General features: G+C 42.9%; 2 protein-coding genes across 3 annotated transcripts; both read right to left on the bottom strand.

Annotated features, from left to right (window-relative positions):
• Positions 1–1,866: 1,866 nt before the first annotated feature.
• LOC119029346 (beta-1,3-galactosyltransferase 5-like) lies at positions 1,867–7,473 on the bottom strand. Of its 2 annotated transcripts, none has more exons than XM_037116138.1 (2): positions 7,278–7,473; positions 1,867–3,714 (listed from the first exon to the last, which is right to left on the bottom strand). In XM_037116138.1, exon 2 carries the CDS (start codon positions 3,707–3,709, stop codon positions 2,690–2,692), a length of 1,020 nt encoding a protein of 339 aa, XP_036972033.1. In that variant the 5' UTR covers positions 3,710–3,714; positions 7,278–7,473; the 3' UTR covers positions 1,867–2,689. The 2 variants fall into 2 exon arrangements, with proteins under 2 accessions (XP_036972033.1, XP_036972041.1); XM_037116146.1 differs by lacking the exon at positions 7,278–7,473 and adding an exon at positions 4,548–4,963.
• Positions 7,474–12,912: 5,439 nt separating this feature from the next.
• Positions 12,913–20,331, bottom strand: LOC119030490 (beta-1,3-galactosyltransferase 2-like). The gene is made up of 2 exons (XM_037118503.1): positions 20,096–20,331; positions 12,913–14,416 (listed from the first exon to the last, which is right to left on the bottom strand). The coding sequence occupies exons 1-2, from the start codon at positions 20,131–20,133 to the stop codon at positions 13,321–13,323; spliced, it is 1,134 nt and encodes a 377-aa protein (XP_036974398.1). The 5' UTR covers positions 20,134–20,331; the 3' UTR covers positions 12,913–13,320.
• Between the last annotated feature and the right edge of the window lie 1,313 nt (positions 20,332–21,644).

Genomic DNA, 21,644 nt, shown 5'->3' on the forward strand with positions numbered 1-21,644 from the left:
AAAAGACAAATAGCTTTGTTATCTCAAGGGGAACATATTGGTTTGACACGAGGGTATTTAGATTGTGGGTACTGTAAGGGAGGTGCAACACAATTTTGTGCACTTGCTAGGAAGAGGCGTGAAGAGTTTAGGCTATTTTTTATCGGCAGAAAATAATCTTTGTTTTCTCAAGATAATGTCATCGAAAGAAATCGCCCCTCGTCGTCAGTCTGTGCTTCCATAAAACACCAAAATAATGACAGCCGGACTAAAATGCAACAAGAGAAAACATGGAATGAACACAAACACGCATAAAAGTCAAATCAAGTAATGAGTCGAGTCCTGAGCCAGTTATTTTCTGTCAAGTCAGTTTACAAGTCGTCTAAACAGTGACCTGATTGATCATGTACTCACTGGTGTGAACACACAGTGGTCGTCAGCTGTAGTATCACTACTCCATGACATCATTAACAGGAAGCGTGAAATGACACTTCCTGCACAGCGGGACGGCGCCCACAGATTTGATTTACGCCGCTATGCCAACCACCGAGGAGGATCTCTGATGTGAGATGGCGGCGCAACAGTAAATAATGTGAGGATCCAGTGTTTGGGGCTTTCAGCATGCGGGTGATTTATTCGGGGCCACAGTCAGCAGGAAAGAAGGAGCGCGGGGGCCTTTGACCGGCCGGGATCCTCCCTGATCTGACAGAGGGAGAACAGATCATAGACAGCTGGAGATGAATGAGAACACATGGAGGGAGGGAGAGAACGGTGCTCCTGCCAGAGAGGAAGAGACATGGAGCCAAGGTGAGGTCACCGACTCAGAGGTGAGGAGACGATGAGCCTGCAGGAAAACTCACTCTTTTCTCTTTTTAAACTGTTTTATATAATCATACCCTTGCCAAGTGCTTGCCTGTGTAGAACCTACTGAAATATTTAAGTAAAAAACATTTTTAAAAAAACACACAAATCAAGCTGTTAACTTTGAAACCTTTGTTTTCCTTTCTGACAGTGTGCACAGATATCACAGCGACACTTACGACAAGATAAGAACGACAACAAACAACTTTAATCATTTAAAATGCGTTTGTGTTTTGCTGCTGCAACTTGCACGATTTTATTTTTCAGATCTTTTTGATCTCCACAGCGCTGTGTGGCGTCCCAGCACCGCAAAAATCAGACCAAGACTGGAAAATGAAAGCGAAATGTAGACGGAAACCTTTACCGTGACTGCTCTAACGATGAAGAAGTTAAGAGAAGAGATTTTCCGGATCAATCAAATGAAAACATTTTTAAAAATCATAATAAAATTACAAAATTCTCAATCACAGAGCAGAATACTGTACAAGTATTTACCAATATGAATTTACACATTATTCATACAGACAGTAGATCACAAGCATTAAAACACCTTTAAAATGATTAATATGTCATTGAAGGCAACTTTCCATGAGAAATCCAGAAAACTTGATCCAGCAGATCGTAACAGATGTTATCCTGCCCTCTGCTGGACGGAACTGAAACTACGACCACACAGTCGAGTTTGAGTCAAGTGAAGAGAACACAGCACAAATTAACTTCAGTCTGTCATCTCATGTGCGAAACTATTTGATTTAACAAACCAGAAACACATTTTATAGTCGTATGACATCATATCACAATCAGAGACTTTTGAAGTTTGCACATTATCTCATAAAAAGTGTCATGAGTAGTAACAGGATGTTATATGTATGTAACTTCATGTGTTGCATGGTTCAAAATTATATTTTATAGATGGCAAAAAAAATATATATATATATATATATATATATATATATATATATATATATATATATATATATATATATATATATATATATATATATATATATATATATATATATATATATATATATAAAATTGAGTTAGGCGACACCACCACCACGTTTAGTTGAACTTCATTTAAAATCTTCATTTAAATCAAAAAGATCTCCTTGAACAGAGACGTGAGAGCAAAATACATAAATACACCATCACAGTGTGACACAGATAACAATCATCACCTGCAGACAAGAGTAAGATAGAGTTAAATTAATTAAGAAAGAAAAAGCTGCCACAGATTTGCTTTAAGTAAGAATGTGCTTATGAAGCACGTTCAGATTAGTTCCTATAAACCTCAGTTACACCCTGATATGTCGTCTGCCACCTGCCACCAAATCTGTCACCAAATCTCCATGGAAAACAAAGATGATCCTGTCCGGCTGGCCCGAATTTCTATCGATTTTCACGCCTCCGTTATACAGTAAATTAATGAATATACTCGTGCTTTGTTCCATGTTGGCAGCTGCTAATCTGAGAAATACAGAAATCATCTGCATGTCTCTGCAATGATATAAACCAAGTGGAATAACCTGAGAGGTAAAGTTATGCGTTTCCAAATGTTTATTATGTGATGATGTAGAGAATCAGTCTGCTGTCATTTACACTCCATCAGATATTAAAATCTCTGCGAGAGCTGATGCAGCTCAGGACGGCCTAAAAGCTCGGCTGGCTGAAAGGCGTATTTCACAGAAAAGATGGTTTGGGGTTCAAATCCCCACAACTGTAACACCTGTAAAATGTACATACTGTTTGTGATCCATTTTAATTTACCTTAAATATTAGTAGTTCCATAGTGTAACTTCTTCTACCACCATCAGGTGGTAATATAGTCTAATAAGCCTGATGAAGTTCAGCATTTAGCCTCGGGCTCTTTGCTCCTCTGCCAGTAACTCATCATCTGCTCGATGCTCGTGGTCGTCGCGGCGATCACCTTTGAGAGGCTGCAGCCGCTCAGAGGATGCTGGGGGTCGACGATGAACATGGTGTCCGCGGGAGGGTCGGTGGGGGAGATGCCCAGGCGTTTCAGGCACAAACCCAGGTAGACGTCTTCAATGTACAGAGGCTTAATCTGCGGAGAGACTCCCAGGATCTTCCCGGGCAGGTCCAAGGACATGATGTAACACATGCCCAGAGGATACGGAGGGTACTCCGGCTCAGCAATCACATCTCTCGGCATGTAGAACTTGTTGAATGGGTTTCGTAAAACCGGGCTGTGCCACCACACCAGACCGGTCATGTAGTTTTGTTTGGCTGTGCTGGGATCAAGCAGCAGTTTAACCAAATTCTGGACATGGAGTATTATGTCTGAGTCGATCTTCATGACGTAGGACGCGTTGACGCAGTGCGCGTTTACCCACTCCAGCATCATCATAGTCTTGATGGTCAGATTGCGGTAGCTGTCCTGGAAGTTGCTCTGGATCAGGTCGTGGTGCTGCAGGTTCTCCTGTCGGAGCTTCTCCTGCTGCTGCTCCGCATCGGCTCCTCCAGGCAGGCCCAGCATGAAGAGAGTCTCCACCTGCCGATCCAGAACCAGTTTCTCACCACCCCACGTCTTCCGGATGGCGTCCCGAGCCGCCACATTATTGGGCGCAACCGGAACAATCAGGACCAGGAAAGGAGTCGTGTCCTTACAGGTCGGCGTGTCGTCCATGATGAATTTGTAGTTTCGTGGATAGGCCACGTGGTACGGCCCGGGATCCTCCCATTGTGGTTCTGCTCCTGCTCCTCCTGCTCCTCCTGCTGCCAATGGCTGTGTTGATACTGTCCTGCCCAACCTCCCATCAAGGTAGAAATATATGAGGAAACATGTCACTGCTCCCATGCAGATGCAGATGAAGATGCGTTTGAAGTGTCTCCTCCAGTTATCCATTAACACTGCAAAGAAAAGAGATTTGCTTTATCACGTGATGGCAGAGAAAAGAAACATGACAACAAGCAGAGAAGAACATGGTGTTCCTCAATATTAGTGGAAGATTATCAGCATGGCTGGGCAAAATGGTCCTAAAATCAAACTTCTGGTATTTGTCGGCTATACAGCGATACACAACATGTATCTCTGTGTTTTCAATTCTCCTCAAAAGCACTTTGTAAATACTCGGACCAGGCTGGAAATAAAATATCACGATGTTTTCGACCACATATCTCGATAGGAGAGGGAAGATTGTGGGGAAGATTTTTGTTAAATAATCATCAGTAATGTGGATTTAATGACAAATGGGTAAATGCAGGTACACAGTACTGTAATGCAGCCCTGTAAATCAAGGGAAAGAAAACACGTTAGGGCCATATCACGACATAACAACGTCTGAAATCTGAGACAACATATCGTTTCAGGTGACGATAATGAAATTATAATGAAATGCTCCTCCGAAGGATGCAGACCCTGAATTGAGACACAACAGACCTCAACACAACACAACACAACACAACAGAGGTTTGCTAAGCAACCACTTCCTTCATTTACATCAGCTCCTACAGGTCAGTCAACATCAGGTCAAACTGGAAAAACTACAAACATGAACAAATATCAGCTGGTCTGAGGAGGAGAGCTACAGACAACATCATCACACCATTTAACACAAACTCAAATCTGTGTGACAGTCTGAGGTGCTGCCACTCTGCTAACTTTCAGGAAGTGGTAGCTCTGCTCTGTTGCTGACAGCCGTTGTTTCAACCTTCACTTTCTAATTTCATTCTCATGGCGTTACCTTCCACCCCGCACACGAGGAGTGACCCCTGAGATCAATACGTCCGCCAGAAGTTTAACAGACATGAGCACAAAGTGAGCGTCGCCGAGTTCTCCTCCGCTCGTCCTCGCTGAGAAGAGGAAATGAGATGCCCACATCCTGTCTGCGTTAGATTGAAATCTAAGCTCCGCCTCTTCCTCTAATCTACTAAATAACCTCTCACTGGGGGGCTGAAATACAAACAAACATCAAGAACAGTTCTTTGTGACTGTGGATGACTTCTTTGCAAACACAAATGCATTTGTATGTCCTCATGCTCGGCCCACGTAAACCTGAAATATGTGTATCATGTAACAATGCTTGACGGTCATTTCCTTATTTTGCATAATAAATATGAAAGCTCACTTAACAAGTTGCTGTACTTCTTGTCTGTGTTTGTTGGCTGCTGGCAAATCAACAATTAAATCTGAATCATTTTGCTGTTATTTTAGTTTCCTGATGTTCTTAATTGAGCAGATGTTGGAAGCCCAATCAACAAAGGTAATAACTCGCCACAATATAAGAAGCACTTCTGAGACGAGACACAAAAACCAAAAACAGGCCAACTAACATTTCAGTTGAAATTAAATAAGATGAAAATACAGTCAAAGAACACAGTGTTTACTTCTGAGGTGAACTTAAAGGCTAAAATGTAATAATATCAGTTTGTAAAGCCTTTTTGTGTTTTATTCATTTAAAAAAATATATTGTATTTAAATCGAACACATTTTCTCAAACTATTAGCTCCCCAAATCTAAATTACAATTAAAATTAATACAGGCTAATTATAAGCCTAATGTCAATGTGTAAATGTGAGTGTGTGTGTGTGTGAGAGAGAGGTTAATCAATAACAAATACCCCCCCTCACCCTCAGCTCTCTGTCTCATCCACCTACATGCAGTGTTGACAGGTAACACACATCATCAGAACCCGTCAGTGTTTCTCCAGCTGGTCCCGTTCAGCCAGCAGCAGTCTGACAGGACGAGCGAGGTCGACCAGTCTGATGAACAAAGCCTCACTGAGCACGTTTTGTAATAACCTGTCACGCCCCTTTTTAGTACTGTACTTTCCTTGATGATTTTATATCACATGTAAACTGTTAATTTTGGTAACTGTTCACAATTATTGGGGGGTTCTGATGTAATGACACCTGCATGCTAAGTGGCTAACCCAATGATATTTGCTGTGTCTCAATTCAGAGTCTGCATCCTTCGGAGGAGCATTTGAAGGCCAAGTACGTCACAACGCCGCACGAAGGCTGTCACAATCCGATGGCTCCTCCAAATGCAGCCCACAAATGCTCTTTTTGGAGGATGCACCGCTACGATCCCTCGTGGCCTCACATACCCAAAGATTATTTGCTTGCCCAAAAAAGAAGAAAGAAAGAGAGACATCGTGTGGCGTAGATCGTAACTTTCGCAGACCTGGGCGGCAGAAACCGTGATGTAAGGGTAAAACATCTGGTGACGCAACCAGGAAAAGACTCCAAAGACTAGACCGCCACATTTAACAACAGCTGACGAGGTTAACAAGGTCTCTCTGAAGGACTCGCCTTCGAAGGCCGCAAAGGCCGAGTCCTTCGAAGGATGCAGACCTTCAATTGAGGCACAGCAACTGTATTACACCTGGACACAGTTTTGGGGGCGGAGCCACAATCAATCCTATGAAAGCTGCTCCTGGTGTTTTGAAGCCAAAAAGGCCCGACTTCCTGTGTACGAAGCTCGAGCTGCTGCTGGAGCTCAACAAATACTTCTCACTGGAACTTTGTTGTTTTAGGGAATAACTATAAACAAGAGGAGAAACTGGGGGAGTGCTGTGCATTTTTTTTTTTTCCCCCATCAGCACTTTCAACAACAGATTGTTCCATGTTGTGCAACCGAGCCGGCTAACTTCTGGTTTAACGCCGTAACTTGAGTGGGGATCAAATAATTTAACTGTGCGGCTCTTCTGGACTTTCCAAATGTTACGACAGTGAAACGAGTCATTACGTGTATCCACTGTTCCACAGACACCTTTTTCACAATGTTAGTTTATGGGGCTTTTTGGTCCGACTGGTCCAAAGCTCCTGTAAACACCTTTTCCCTGTTCTTCCATTAAATCTACCAGCCCGGGATCTACTTGGATCAACTCAGTGTGGCTCTTCAAACACAACTGGGCGACCTGCTTGGTGTGTCTTAAATCAATTCTGGTCCTGATCCCCGTAGTACTGTCTAAGAAGCACTGCTAACAAAGCGGCTCTGCTAATTCAGTACAGACGTGAGCTGAGTATGTACTTCAGGCAGAGACGGGTGCTTGTCCCGGGTTGGCCACAGCTGTGAGACGTTTGGAACACGTCCATCGCTCGACTCAACTCGGTTAATAGAAAAGCAAACCAGCGGCGGCTCGGTTTGACTCGACGCTGCCAAAAGTGCTGGTGGGGAACAAAAACAGCACAACACTCTCCCAGTTTCTCCCCATTTATTCCCCAAATCTACATAGTGCACCTTTAACCAGAAACACCGCTGTGAAGTATTTCAGCAGCTCCACCTTTAAAGTTTCTAGTATCCAGCCGACTCCAGGAGGAATCTGTAGCCCAAAGCTATCAGCCTGCAGATAAGTGACCCCCAGTTTCCACTGGGAGGAGAACTGGCTCTCTCTGCTGCGTAAGACACGTCGCAACTTTGCGCACACAGACGCGCGTAACGTCACCTCCGTCTCGTCGCCGCTCCTTACCTTTGACGAGGGGTTTTTCTTTAAGATCAGTGTTGTTTCCTCTCCTGAAGTCAGACCCGCTCCTGGAGGTCAGCGGCCGTATTATCGCAGGTTAACTGATCTGATGAGAGCTGGCGGCCATTGCAGTGCCCACCTTTACCTGCTGAGAGACCGAGCACCGCCCAGCACGAGCTGCTCACTTCCCTGTTGGGTGCCACTGTAACCTGAAACTTCCTGAGAATAAAACGTCCACATCCTGACTGATAGTTTAAAAAATTGTGTCCATACAAAAGTAAGAATCTATTTCTCTTATGGGCTCAATAATTTATTTCCAAGCAAAAAATAATAATAATAATAACGTTCCAGCTGTCTTACAGTGAGAAAATAGTCAATTTTCTTTGTCTTTACTGTCTTAAAATGAATCACTTTAATGTGGGACAGCCTGCAATAAGATCTAATCTTCAAACAATCAATTCAAAATCAATAAAACTAGAGGTTAACGCGTGTTTCACTTCTTCCCTGTGCCTTGTTTTGCTTTGCACTTTATATATTGATCTATATATATACATATTTATCTTTTCCTTTCACACTGAGGGTCTGAGGGAGCCACATGTTGATCATGAAGCTGAGTTTGAACTTCTCCAATGTCCAATCAGAGATCAGAACTGAGTGTGAAGACCATCCAAAGACCTGTGATGATGTTTAGACACACCTAATTCATACACTGTAAAAGTTAAAGGTGTAAATATATATATAATCTGTACCGCGTCACACCAGGTGTGTTGTGGGACGGATATAAAAGCACTTCAGTGGTCGTGGAGGTTAATGGACTGTGTAATAACTATTGTTGTTTACGGGGTTTTATCCCCTTAATGCATTAGAAGACATTATGTTAGACGGATACATAATATTTAAGTTAAGAGTTTGTCTCTCCTTCAGAAAGGTCTGAGAGGTTGTTTTTATGTGGTGTTGTGTAGGTGTGTGTGAAGCGAGCACCTTTGTATTATAAAGAATACAACAATATACATCAAATATTCATAGTAATTATACACTTGTCTTCTGCTCCAAACATTTCAAATAATCCCCAACAGATGAAATAAAACAGTACCTCACTTTGGGACGGTGTAATGGGCCTCTTCCACCACTAGATGTCCCACTGTGCTCAATGTCGACTGGCTCAGTCATCCAGGTCAAATGAAGCTGATAAACTTTGTTGGAGTCATAAAGACATAATTCATAAATGACCTCGCTCAGATTAGATTTATGATCAGTTCAGACATTATTAACGTCACAATGTGCTGACTGCTCATAAAAAAAAAACAAGCAGATGTCTGTCCAGTAAAATCTTATCAGCTTCTTAACTGTTTAAACACTTTGCAATTCAAATCTTAATTCCAGACACATTTGCGGATGAGGACCGGGGATTCTTGACTAAATGTTAACACAAACACAGTTTCTTTGTGTCCAGATCTGACTCAGCCATCTGCAAACATTGTGGTAACAGGATCTGAGGTAGGAGATGCCTGATGAAGAAATACACCTGACGATAAAGCAGCAGTGACACCCACAGTGTTTATTATATGTGCCAATCAGATCTGGGAGCGCTTGTTTCTGCGCTGACGTCAGAGTTAATTCGTGAGTCTTAAAGTTGAGTGTGCAGAGGTTTGGATAAAAATGGAGGCCTTGAAGATGTTCCAGACTCCTGTGATAACAGTGAATGAAAGACAGTTTCCTCTCCTCACTGGAGGCCTGATTATACAAGCTTCTGTACATGACTGAGGCTAAACCAGTTCTCCTTTATGTGATTAAAGTGAAGGCTGGTCAAAAGTTTTTTCACGAGCATGACAAAACTGTAAAAACAAAAACACCTACGTAAAGTTGGATTCCAAATTTACAAGCTTGTAAACTTGTTGCATATTCACCAGCTGAAGAACATTAAAGTTCCTTACTGGGCTTGTTTGCATGAAGTATGCTGTTTCATTCAAATGTTGTGACTTCCACATTTCTATTCACCCAACAGAGACCAAACAAGTAGAACAAGTGTGTTTTACTTTTAAGGAAATGTGCACTGGATCCTGCATCGAATCTCACATTTACCGTTTTGAAAGGATCGGTGTTTACATTTACCCAGACGTCTTACTATCTCGTCTCAGAGTCTATGATATTAAATACATTTCAGCCGATTTGCCACCTGGCCAATTATCAGACTCAGTTTGTTTTTGTTCTTTTTAAACATTTAATTGCAGCTGAAATAGTCTAAAAATGCCCTGCTTTGGCTCTCTAGCAACTTAGGTTCTCAAATAAATGTTGTGAGTATGAAGAACAGTATTAGCTTTCACGATGAAGCAGGTTTGAAGCGTAAAATAGCTGAAAGGGGAAATAAACCAGTAAACAGACTTTTCCCTGCTTGCTTATTTCCTTGTTCCGCTCAGCTCGTATTTTACATAACTGAACGTACGTAGTTACATTCTGTCACTGACAAAAAAACAAAACTATTGAAGCTTGTAATTCCTAAAATAAAGTCACTGTCATTTCATAAACGCCGCGCAAACAGTTAAAGAAAGAGCTTGTTTGTTTGGTTGTATGACATCTACAGCTAGAGGGAAATAACTTCACTGTCACAATCTGCTATTATTATTATCATCATCATTACTATCAGTCGAGCAGGAAAGCAGAACATGTTTTATCACATGTTCCCGACACTGTGATCTGCACATCTGAGGGGGAAGGGGATCTGAAATGAGCCTGCTTGGCTTTTAGGAGCGTAATGGCGGGTCAAGTTGGAGTATTGCGACAGTGACAAATGAAGGTAAAAGTAAACTTCCTCATACCTCTGTGCCGTGTACTGTGTCTGAATGAGTCACCGCAAGATGCAGCTCTTCCTTTGAATTCCTTAAAGTGAAACTCTCGCCAAAAAGCAACCAAGGCTTTTTTTTTTTTTTGCGATTGAATATGAGTCAAACCTTCATGTGGCACTTTTAAGATTTACCATAGTTTCATTTTTGGGCAAGCTACTTTTCAACAGGAGTGCATGGGGCACTTTTACGCTAGCATCAAAATCATTTTAAGACACTAAGAAGACTCGACACAACGTGAAACTTTGCTCGTAGTATCACCAGGATCTCTACACATGAACACCAGCATTCAGAACATTGTTTGTGTGACCCTGGTGACACTGCGAGCAAAGTTTCATGTTGTGTCGAGTCTTCTTACTGTTTTAAAAGTAGTTCCCCTTGCACTCCCATTGAAAATTAGCTTGCCCAAAAAAAAACGAAACTATGGTAAGTCTTAAAAGTGCCTCGGTGGTTTGACTCAATTCAATCGCAAATAAAGCCTGGGTTGCTTTTTGGCGAGAACCCAACCTCCCGCTGTGACTGAATACCACAGAGCCGGTACTAAGACGATAACTATCAGGCTGCTACTTCTCCAGTGTGAGGGTGAAGATTTAAAGGATGATCGGAGACTCCAGTGATTGAGGGTTATCACAGACACCAGGGCAGATCTCCCTGGAGGTTCCTGAGCTTCCTGTGTTGTTAGCTGTTGGTATTTTCCTTTTCCTTTTTGAAAGAGGGGTCATAAGAATCACATCCAAGTACTTTTTCTTCCTCCAATTGAATTTATCTAAGGGAAGTTATACAGCACTTCCTCTTCCTCCTCTTACTTATGCAGCACATGGATATTACTGTGACTACACTAAGGTTCAGATTTCTGTTGTAGATTGTTTCATTATTAACATGAAAGCAAGCTGAAACAATGGGCTCCCCCGAGTCATTTGCTTGCAAACTTTCCAGTTTTTCCAGTTAGTGTCATATTTGGTGTTAAGCACGTTGAACATGTGAAAGCTTGTTATTCACATCCCTGCAGCCCTGAAAAAGCTAAATGACGTGCCAAATATCCCTTTTCGAGCGAGCGTGTTTTGCCGTTGCTTGGCTTCAGTAACTCTAGCAATCAAAATGCAAGCAAAGTGGTCACACGAGGATGGTCATCGACTCGATACGTCGACCGAGGTTTTCCATATCTATCCACGGGTGTGTTCACATTAAAGAGGAGGCGTCAGAGGAGCATGTGACCAATCGCAAACGTGGACAACGGCAAACTGAAGTAGGACAGGCTAAAAATACAGAATCTGGGAATCTGATAAAAGGCTGAGGATCATGATATTGTACCACTGCCTCCTCGTCATTAAGTACACATCTGACCGGTTATATTTGTACCTTACATTAACTGATCGCGTCAGATGTGTTTTCATGGCATGCGAGTGACAGTTTTAGTCTCGTCCTGTCAGCGACTGTCCCCGGCAGTGTCGTATCTCATAACCAGTACAATGCTTTAGTGTTTCAATCTGCCTCTATTGTAAAATGATACATGATCGGTATGAAAAAAAGAAAAGGAAAAAAAAAACCCCACAATGAAATGGCTCTGACATTGCCTTCGACGCAGCCAAACAGGGGGGACGTGAAATGACAAAGGTGTGCGTGGGCGCACGGCAGAACACCTCATCTGACCTCGTGCGCTGAGCTTCACAGGATCTCTTTTTCCAGAGAGTCGACTGGACTTTTATGTTGAGTGTTGAGCTGTTATCGTGAACACCACCTGCTTCCTGGTGCAGGCCTCCGGCTTCTGAAGTGGGATACTGGAAGTGACTCCCTGTAGTGGTGTGAGAAAGTATCCCAAAGTTCAAGTACGTGTCTGTGATAACCGTAGTTGAGGGATCATTGCAAAAATGTGTGTTTATGTATATATTTTGTGTTCATGCGAATATCGACCGATGTATCACAGCCAATCTGAATCTGTCTCCATCTGAATTATTTGACTCGCTGATATCGTATCAGCTCCAACAGTGCAGTCAGTATTAGTCAGGTTCTAACTTACAGGGTTCCTGGACTTCCCCTCCTCAGAACCTCATGGATAGAAAACTCTATGACAGTACCAGGGTTCCCGTCCCATTCGCGATCCAGAGTAAATTGTTTTCAAAATACGCAACGTAACTACGTGGATGTACGTAAAGGATGTCACTGATGTCATGTACCTTACATAACTCACATTTTAACCCAAAGTATGATCTTTTCCTGACCCTCAATCTAGGTTGCATTTTGGCGAGAGTTTCACTTTAAAGCCGCTCCAAGTGTTGTCAGTGTTTAAGTTTAAACTTCCTGTCCGACGCGGCGGCAGACAGGAGGAGCCGGCTCTCTGACTGCTCACAAATCCAACGCATGTCAGTTGATTTTCATACTGTGATTTAAAGCATCGTAGTTGGGGATTTTGCATCACTTCTGTAGTGAACTCAGTTAACTGGATTAACTAAACAAAAGCGGAGTTTGGTTAACTATCCTGGCTAATATTGTGCTTCCTGTGTCTATATTCTCAAAGAAAGTTGTGATTAATCGACTTACAAACACCTAAATTGACATGCAGAGACCTCGAGCGCAGATAGAGCAGCTGTCCCTTTGTCTTCAGACTCGACAGGTGCCCTCTTAGCTGATGTTAACTGAGGTTAAAGGACAGGACCGCCTCTTTATGGACTTCAGTGCAGGGATACCAGAAAATGTCAATAACTGACCAAACACTCTTAGTGATTACTGCAGGAATACAGAGCTATTTAACACTTACTATGACAAGAAACACTTTCTATAAAGAACTGAGACAAAACAGTGTCAATAGTTTGGCCCCTTTAATAGTACAGTTTTTGATGTGTTAATTTATCTTTAAAACAGAAAGTAAAATAAGAACTGTTACACATTTCTGCCAAGTTCCGATATGGCTTATTTCCTTTCCAACCCTGGGTTTGTTGTCATTAGATTCTCGTGCTCTTCCTGCACAGAGTATGACTCATTGTTACCTTCGCGCAGCGTCCTGCAGGTACTGTAACAGGAATGTGTGTCCATGCATCCTAGTGCTCGAGGCATTACTGTCTGCCTCTGTAAACTAACATGTACGACCAAGGTGCAAACAATAAATAACCTGCTTGTGGTCAAAAGCTCCCCCGCGTCCTTTCTCGGAACATCTGCAGTCACCATTGAGCATATTTACATGCACACTAATTAAACTCCTGTCTTCACTCGCTTCACTTACAAGGAGCGCCTGGCTTCTTCAAGTCTGTCCAGTACTCCACCAGCTGTTCTGGAGACGCAAGAATGTAGGTGATGATCTTGGAGTATTCACAGCGATCGTATTGCTTGTTGTAGGCCTTGAACTGGGAGGCATCTGGCGGTGATGTGGGTTGAAGTCCTAGCTTTTTCATGCACATCCCAATATAAGCGTCCTCAATGTTGAAGGGTTTGATTGTTTTCGAGACCTCCACAAACTTTTCTGGAAGGTCATTGGAGAAGAGATATCCCATGCCCAGACAGTAGGTCGGGTAGGTGGGGTCTGGGTACATCTCCTCGGGGACGTACCACTTGGAGTCCTTCGAACGCACGACCGGCCTGTCCCACATTAGCATCCCCGTCAGGTATTTCTCCGTGGGGATGCCCGGCTTCTGCAGCATGATCACCAGGTTGTCGATGTTCAGGAACATGTCCGAGTCGACCTTCATGGCGTATGCCGCTGAAGGGCAGTGCGTGGCCAGCCAGTCCATGATCACCATGGTTTTGATGGTCAGATTGAGGTAGGTGTCCATGAAGTTACTCTGGATCAGGTCTTGGTGCTTCAGATTCTCCTGTTTGAGCGTCTCCTGCACCTGCTCAGCATCATCGCCTCCAGGGAGGCCCAGCATGAACAGAGTAATCACCACCTCGCCCTGAACCACGCTCCTGTTGGCCCATGTCTGCCGGATGGCGTCTCGAGCCGCCACGTTATGAGGTGCCACTGGAACCAACAGGGCCAGGAAAGGGGTCCAGACCTTGCACACGTCTTTGTTATCCATAATAAAGTGGTAGTTGGGTGCATAGGCTTGGTGGTACTTAATCCCTTCTGTGCTATTAAGAATAATCCTCAGGCTTTCTCTGTGTTTTGGATGGACAGGATAACCAGGGTGTGAATTAACCTGGTTGGTCTTTTTTATAAAGTTCTGGTAGTGCTCATAGAATTGAGTCCATGATGGAGAGCTGTCGGACAGAGTGTAGCACACCGCAAACACTAAACCCAGCATGAGCAGGACCCCGAACCAGGACTGAAACGAAGACTTCTTCTGACGACACAACAGGCTCGAGATGAGTTGTCTACAGGGACAAAACAAAACAAAAAAAAAAGGTAAAGTTAAAACTGATGAAAACATATTGGGGGATGTAAACAGGAAGTATGATGTCGCATGAAAACAAATCCAAATCTCGACAGCCCATATTAATATATAATCATAACATTTGTCAGGTAAGCATGAGAAGCAAAACTGAGACTATAATGCGGAAAAAGATGTGTTTGAGTCCCATCCTGTCAATTTGGGTAATAGGTTTTTTGTTAAAGTGTAAAATTCTGATCTTATTCTTTCCAATATCTCTTCACTATTGTCTCTGTTTTTGTAGAATGACTCTTGTGCTGCTACTTATTTCCCTCTGTGCTGCTGTGTTACCTGAAAATTACTCCCAAGGGGGATCAATAAAGGAGCATGTCGAGCATCGGTCGCGCCCTCGCAAAAACACTGCCCATGTTGATAGTTTTGGAGTTTTGCTGGGGTTTTTATCGGTTTTATCAGCTGAGGTTTGGAGATTCGTGTCTCAAATGTTTTTTTTTCTCAAAAGGACTTCTTTAAATATTGGATGATTGACAGGACACACCCAGGACAGTGTTTGTTACAACTGCTGCTAGAAGAAACAATCTCACCCAACCGAATGAGTCGAGTGTTTTAATGTAGCTCACAGTTACAATAGCTTGCGATGTGTAAGCAATCTCAAATCAAATATCTAACTACCAAACCCTTTATACAAACACAGGCAAGTTATTAAATAGGAACCAGTAGGCACAGGTCCAGGGTCCCACAGCTATAAAGTTAATACTCATCCATACAGACATACAGCGCATTCTTCTGCTCCCCTAAACCTTCGTTAAAGCCATCCAGCTCTGGATTAATGAGCTGAAACTTTGGCAAATGGGGACCCGAATGCCGTCAAATTCACAAATTGAACGCATGACGATTGATTTTCACACTGCGATTTAAGGCATCGTTGTTGGGGATTTTGCACCACCTCTGTAGTGAACTCAACTAACTGAATTAACTAAACAAAAGTGGAGTTTGGTTGATTATCCTGGCTAATATTGTGCTTTAAAGTTGTGATTAATCGACTTACAAACACCGACATGCACGGACAGAGCAGCTGTCCCTTTGTCTTCAGACTCGACATGGGCCTTCTTGGCTGATGTTAGCTGATCTTAAAGGACTGTGAATATTATTTGTCACTGAATACAAAGAGGGAAATGTTCACTAGTGTCAACAAAACAGTAGTATTCCAAAAACATGGCTACTCCGCCCCGCCTCGCGTGTGAAAGAAATCCTCATCCCAACTCTGAAGGAGGCATCCCGTTCTGTCTGTGATTCAAAGTGTTATGCATTCAGTGATATGCCACCAAACGCCAGCAGCTCATGAGAAGCTCTTGATGCATGGTGTTTTTTTTTCACACAGAAAGAAGGCTGGTGGTTGTGGTACATACAGTGTGGTGGCGCCGAGCGAGGGCTGCAATTGTTTTTGCTTTCAGCAGACAGGAAACATTTCTCTCTAAATTTGTTCAGCCAGTTTAGGTCACTTGCATGAGGAGTTCTCAGTTTAAATCATCATGTGCGGTCTCTAAAAGGCTTAAAAGACTATTGCTTTACTCACATTTTTCAATTGTTGCTTCTCTTCTCTGCAATGCAGTTTCGACTGACTAAATGCAATTTGCTGTAAGAACAAGCCACAGCAGTGCCGTCTGGTAATGATTTCTGTGTGTGTGCGTGCCACCTCGCAGCTATCCCTCTCCCCCCCTCAACTGTCTTCCAGCAGCAGAATCAAGCGTGCACACCGTTTGCTGTGCGCATGTATCCACACGAACATTATCAACACTCACCTTTTGATTAAAGGCTGCACGGCTATCTTGCCATCACCCATTCACAGGCAAAACAGAGGCGCAACAACTTCCTCCTTTAAAAAGGGCTCTTTGTGGATTTTGATGTGATCACTGTGTTTCCAGATTGTTTTGTTCCATGTTCTCAGTGCTATTCTGATCTTGTACAGGTTTTTGTTGTTGTTGTTGTTGTTGTTAACCCTTTTGTAAATAGTTATTAAATGGACTATTCCTATATTTTTTTTGACTATGTAGCGTTTGAACCAACCGTAGAAGAAAACAATCATCATGGCAAAATGTGTTCCTGGAGACACCTTCAGCAACACAAAAGCTTAGTTTGAAGGATTTTGTCTGTCTGTCTCTCTGTGGACAGATTTCATCAGCACAATTGCACAACTATGCAAGGATCAGTGAGGAAACCTCGAAGCTGCCATGCTGAGATGAAAATGAAGGCCGAGGCCAAAGATAGCGAGGTCCAAAGCAACGGGGCCCACATTCGTTCAGATGCAACAAAACGTCACATTTGTGTCGCTGAGATCAAAATGTTTTAAGACGAGTCTGATCCGACTCATCGGCACTGAGCACTGATGAAATATTAGTCAAATTACTTGGTGCTCGTTGGTCGGAACACGACATGCTGACGGGCGTTGAGGCTGATGGTCTCGAGTTATTGGCCGGTCTGACAGGGCCGGTTTTAGTTTGCGATGAAAGAAGGGGCCAAAACAATAGGTAGGCAGGTCGTGTTTCCAACTCCTGGGTCAGATGGCACAAATGATAGCTGACGGGGAGCGATATTACAATCAAGATCAGATGCCAGATGCTGCGATTTCTCCCCACAGGCTGCTCCAGTTAAATTCTATGTATCTGCGTATTTATGTGTTTGAATGGGGTTAAAAATCAGTCATTTCCCCACAGGGATCAATAAACTCTAACTGTGTTATAACTGTCGCTCATTTTTACACTGTAAAAAGTAAATAGGGGCAAAAAACACACACACACACACACACACACACATACACGCTGTAAATACTGTACATACCAAGACACCAGGAATAGTGTCAAGCTTTGAAGTTGATTTGACATAGTGGCCGAAGCGTGTAATTACAGCTGGCCTTTAAGCTTACATTGTGAGGAGGGAAGCAGCTGTGACATATCTCATGTTATCACTGTGATTTGATCAGTTTGGTCCGGTAATATTCTGAAAAAAGTGTTTTGAGTTAGCGGAGGGCAGGAAGTTATTATCCCTGCTACCTGCTTTTTTGGGCTTCATGTGCCACTAATCAGCCTCCATTTTAATTAACAGGACTCTGCTGCTGACGCTGTATCCAGATGCCCTCTCATAGATCCGTGGTGAATACAGACTGTACGTACGGGACATGATTTACACTAATACGTACACACAACAACACACAGACACACTGTCAATGTCCTAATTTCAGAATAAAAACCTTATAATAATAGGAAAGTTATTATGAGCCAGGCTTGTCAAGATAAAAGCCTTAGACGTGTCTTTAGCACATGGCCTTTTGTTTTCAAAATAAAAGCCCACACAATCAAAGGTTGGAAATAAGAGCGCTGTGTTGTGTGATATTCTCCTATCAGCTGGGCACATTTACACATTGTTGTCTTAGCTTCTGATTGGGTGGGGGTCTGTGTGTCCAGTTTAGGTAGTTTTTTTAATCTATTTCTTTCACATGGTTCTCCAGATTCACCTTCGGATGGCCCGTTTCTCTTTTACATGTCTTAGTCTTAACTTTGAGCTGATAATGCAGGAACTACCGGCTGACACGGTGCCTACACATCTATGACCAAATTGGAAAAACAAAAGGAAAGCAAATCAACACATGGTGGAGGATGAAAATCAACATGGTGGGTTAAATGAGCCATTCCCTGTATCTAAGTAACCATGAACCAGACGCATACTCACAGCACTCAGTCCATGTTGGAGTGAAGCACCTGGGTGTGAGTGGTAACCACGAGAGAGCGAAAAAGGAAAAGTCATGTCAAGCCGAGTAAATTCATAATGTCTCTTTAGTTTTCAATCGTGTATCTTAAATACAATAGATGTGTTTTGGACTTCATTACATGATAATTTAAGTGTGTGTTTGAGCCAACAAGCTAAACAGATTTGTCAAAATGGGGGTTACACACGCCAACGTTGTACTTATACACACATTATGACACATTCATTCTTTCATTCGCACAGAAATGACACAGTGGCTGACAGGCAGTGATGGAGAAGCTACTTTCCAAGCGCAGTAAAACTACATGTAGTTCAGCCTGGTTTGTTCTAACTACATCTCTACCGCTGGAGAAATGTAGTTCGTAAAACTACCACTAAAAAAAAGTAGCTTTAGCAACCACTTATACTCATTATACTCATTTAACTCAGTGTTAAATAAATCAACATATCGTATATATGAAGCAAAATATAATAGCCTACAAAAAATTCACATGCCAGCAGAAATACGCCTCTCAACTCTCAACTTTTATTTTTTAAAGAACAAAAACTGACATTTTTGGTCAACATCACAGGAACTTCTGAGGCACTAGAACTAGATGCCAGGACAGAATCGCTTGCTGACACGACACATGAGCAGTCTCTCAAAGTTTTTATCAGACAGCCAGTTCCGTTTTGTGCTAAAAAAAAAAAAAAAAAGCATCTTTATCAACACTACTCACATGCTGCACTGGCCGGGACACCAGTGTTGAACATTTTGGTTAGAGATTTGAAAGCATTTTGTGGGGACTCATCTGGTGATTTCTTTGACGCCGAAATGTTTGTTGTTTTCGTCTTGCAGAGCTCACATGTGAACACGCAGGTTGTGTCTGTAGATGCATCTATATCCAACATGTATATGATCATATATGGCCGTGGTTGGGCTGGTGCGTTCAGGGGCACATCGAGGGTTGTCCATGACGTGCTTGTGCCATATGATCACTGCCTTCCTTGGCACAAAGACCCGCCCACTCTGTGACACATCTGAGTGCTGCCAGAACAAGTGTTGGCTTAGCATGTCATGACATGTTTCACGCCTTTTTTCAAAGAAAAATAAAATAATATTTATATTATATTATATCTTTTTTTATATATATATAAAAATAATATTGTCCAAAATTGTAGTTTGTAAATTGAGTTAAAACTACAAAAAATGACCCAAAAAGTAGTTGAAATACTTGAAGCAGCACAAAACATGAATGTAGTTTAACTACCAGCAAGTTACAGCAAATTGTAGTTCAGCAACATGTAGTTTAAGTCTCCCCAACACTGCTGACAGGATGTTCAAACTGATCTCAGAACTGTTTGATTTATATATAAGGAAGTATAAAAAATAGCTGGAGAGCTCGATTTACCCGGACCTTTGGGCAAGTTGTGCCATAGTACTACTTTTTATTATTATAGTAAAATCAACAAACGTCAACAAGTGGCTCATCTTACCCTGTTTTCCTACTACTACTACTATTAATAATAATAATAATAATAATAATAATTCAGCGTATTTTTGTGTGACTATACTGTAATCAGATGAATAAGGAGGAAGTTGTGAGAGGGTTTGTCAAAAAAGACAAGACCGGAGCTGGCACGACAACTTGTCACGTTCAGACAGAGCCACGGGGTGTTTGTATCGACAGGTAAATTAAGTTTTTTGGTCCATTCATTGATTCTCTCTGGTCTCCACAGGTTCTCCACGTGAAGCCGACGCGCGCCTCTGTGCGCACGGATCCGCACCTCTCAGTCCGCCTCGATGGTCAAACTACAGAGCGAGTTATCTGTCCGAAGTGCTGCTCTGGACAACATGTCTGACTTGGTGATGGGAAAAAAATAAATAAATAAAAATTGCGGTGAAGTGATTTTGAGCGCTTACCTTTTCGGCACAGTCCCACCTGAGTCGCTCTCCTCCATGACAAGCCTTCCCTTCCTGCTTCTTTACCAATTCCGCCCCCGACACCGGTGCCGAGCGGCTTCAGCTGCGAGGACGAGCTGCTCCAGACAAACTTTCACACGACATTGACTTCACTATTAAAATGTGAGGCACTAATAAAGAGGGAGGGAGGGAGAGAGAGAGATGGGGGAGGGAGGGAGAAGACAGAGTGTTTCAAAGTTTTCACACCTTGGGTCAACTTTGTCAGGTTTGTCTTGTGTTTTACATGGCGCGCGCACGCACACGCGCACACATGGGGGGGGGGGGGGTTATGGGTGACAAAAATCCTGGTTTGGATTTTTTTCCCCCCCAAATTAAAAGCAGCTCATCATCCCTTCCACCACCACTTAGCAGTAATCTGAAAATTTACTGCATGGAGTCCTCATGTGGTCGCTTGTGTGTGTGTGTGTGTGTGTGTGTGTGTGAGAGAGAGAGAGGAGGAGGAGGAGGAGGAAGAGGAGGGAGGGGGCTTCACCACAGCAGTGACAGAGCACAAGGGTGGAGACACATTCCTGTTGATGTTCAGGCTGGAAACACCAGACTATTATTTACTTCTGTCTCTTGAGAAGGATGATTAGTGCTGAGCCGCTGTTTCAAAAGCGCGTTGCCGCCCTCTCAGCTGCACACAACATTTGTTGTGCTGCAGATCGATGCACATTGTTTTGTCTTCCAGGATCTGTGTCATGAAAACTCTTGGCTGACGGGTTGTTTATTAAAGGAAATGGGCTGCGTGACGTCCTCTGACTTGGAGGGCTGTGATTTAGACCAGCGGTTCTTAAAGTGTGGTCCTCGAGGAGTCTCCAGCGGGCTCCCAGCAAAAATGTTGATTCATTATTTCCAACCCAGTCACCAGAATGAATGTCAGCCAAGTGCATTTCTGCAAAAACCACAGCCATGTTAAAACTCTTTTGCTTTATGTTGCAACTCTCCTGTTGTTTACGTTGCCTTTTTTTTTAATCATCCTCTGAGTTGCAGCACAAAACCACTTGGTAAGAGTCAGGAAGACACGGTTTGGTTTGAAAAAAAAAAAAAAAGGCTGTTTTGGTCGCCATGGTATGGATGGAGATAGTCCGACCGCCTGTGAAATATGGCGGCTTTTGGTTGCCACACAAACTGCTGCAGATGTCCACAGTGCTTCTTTGAATGCACAAAAACTTTTTAGAGGTGTCTGTTAAACAAAAATGACCAGTTCTGTCGGCAGTAAAATGGCTGGAAATGTCTCCAGGTGTCCTTGAACTGCCTCGGCTTATTACAGTGGCTTGTAATGAGCGGGTTCTCGACTCGGAAAAGTTTGACAACCACCGATCCAAACTGTCAAACTGTGACGTTTGTGAAATCTCTGCGGCCGGTCCACTTACTCACTTACTGCGAAGGGTCATATTTGACCAAATGACTGATGAGGGGTTCGGACCTGATTCGCTGACAAATGGAAATTTCAAAATCACTTTGTTTCGACAAAAACTACGACCATATTGTCAGTTTCTGGACGTCG

Source organism: Acanthopagrus latus, chromosome 1, assembly GCF_904848185.1.
Source record: "Acanthopagrus latus isolate v.2019 chromosome 1, fAcaLat1.1, whole genome shotgun sequence".
Taxonomy (NCBI): domain Eukaryota; kingdom Metazoa; phylum Chordata; class Actinopteri; order Spariformes; family Sparidae; genus Acanthopagrus; species Acanthopagrus latus.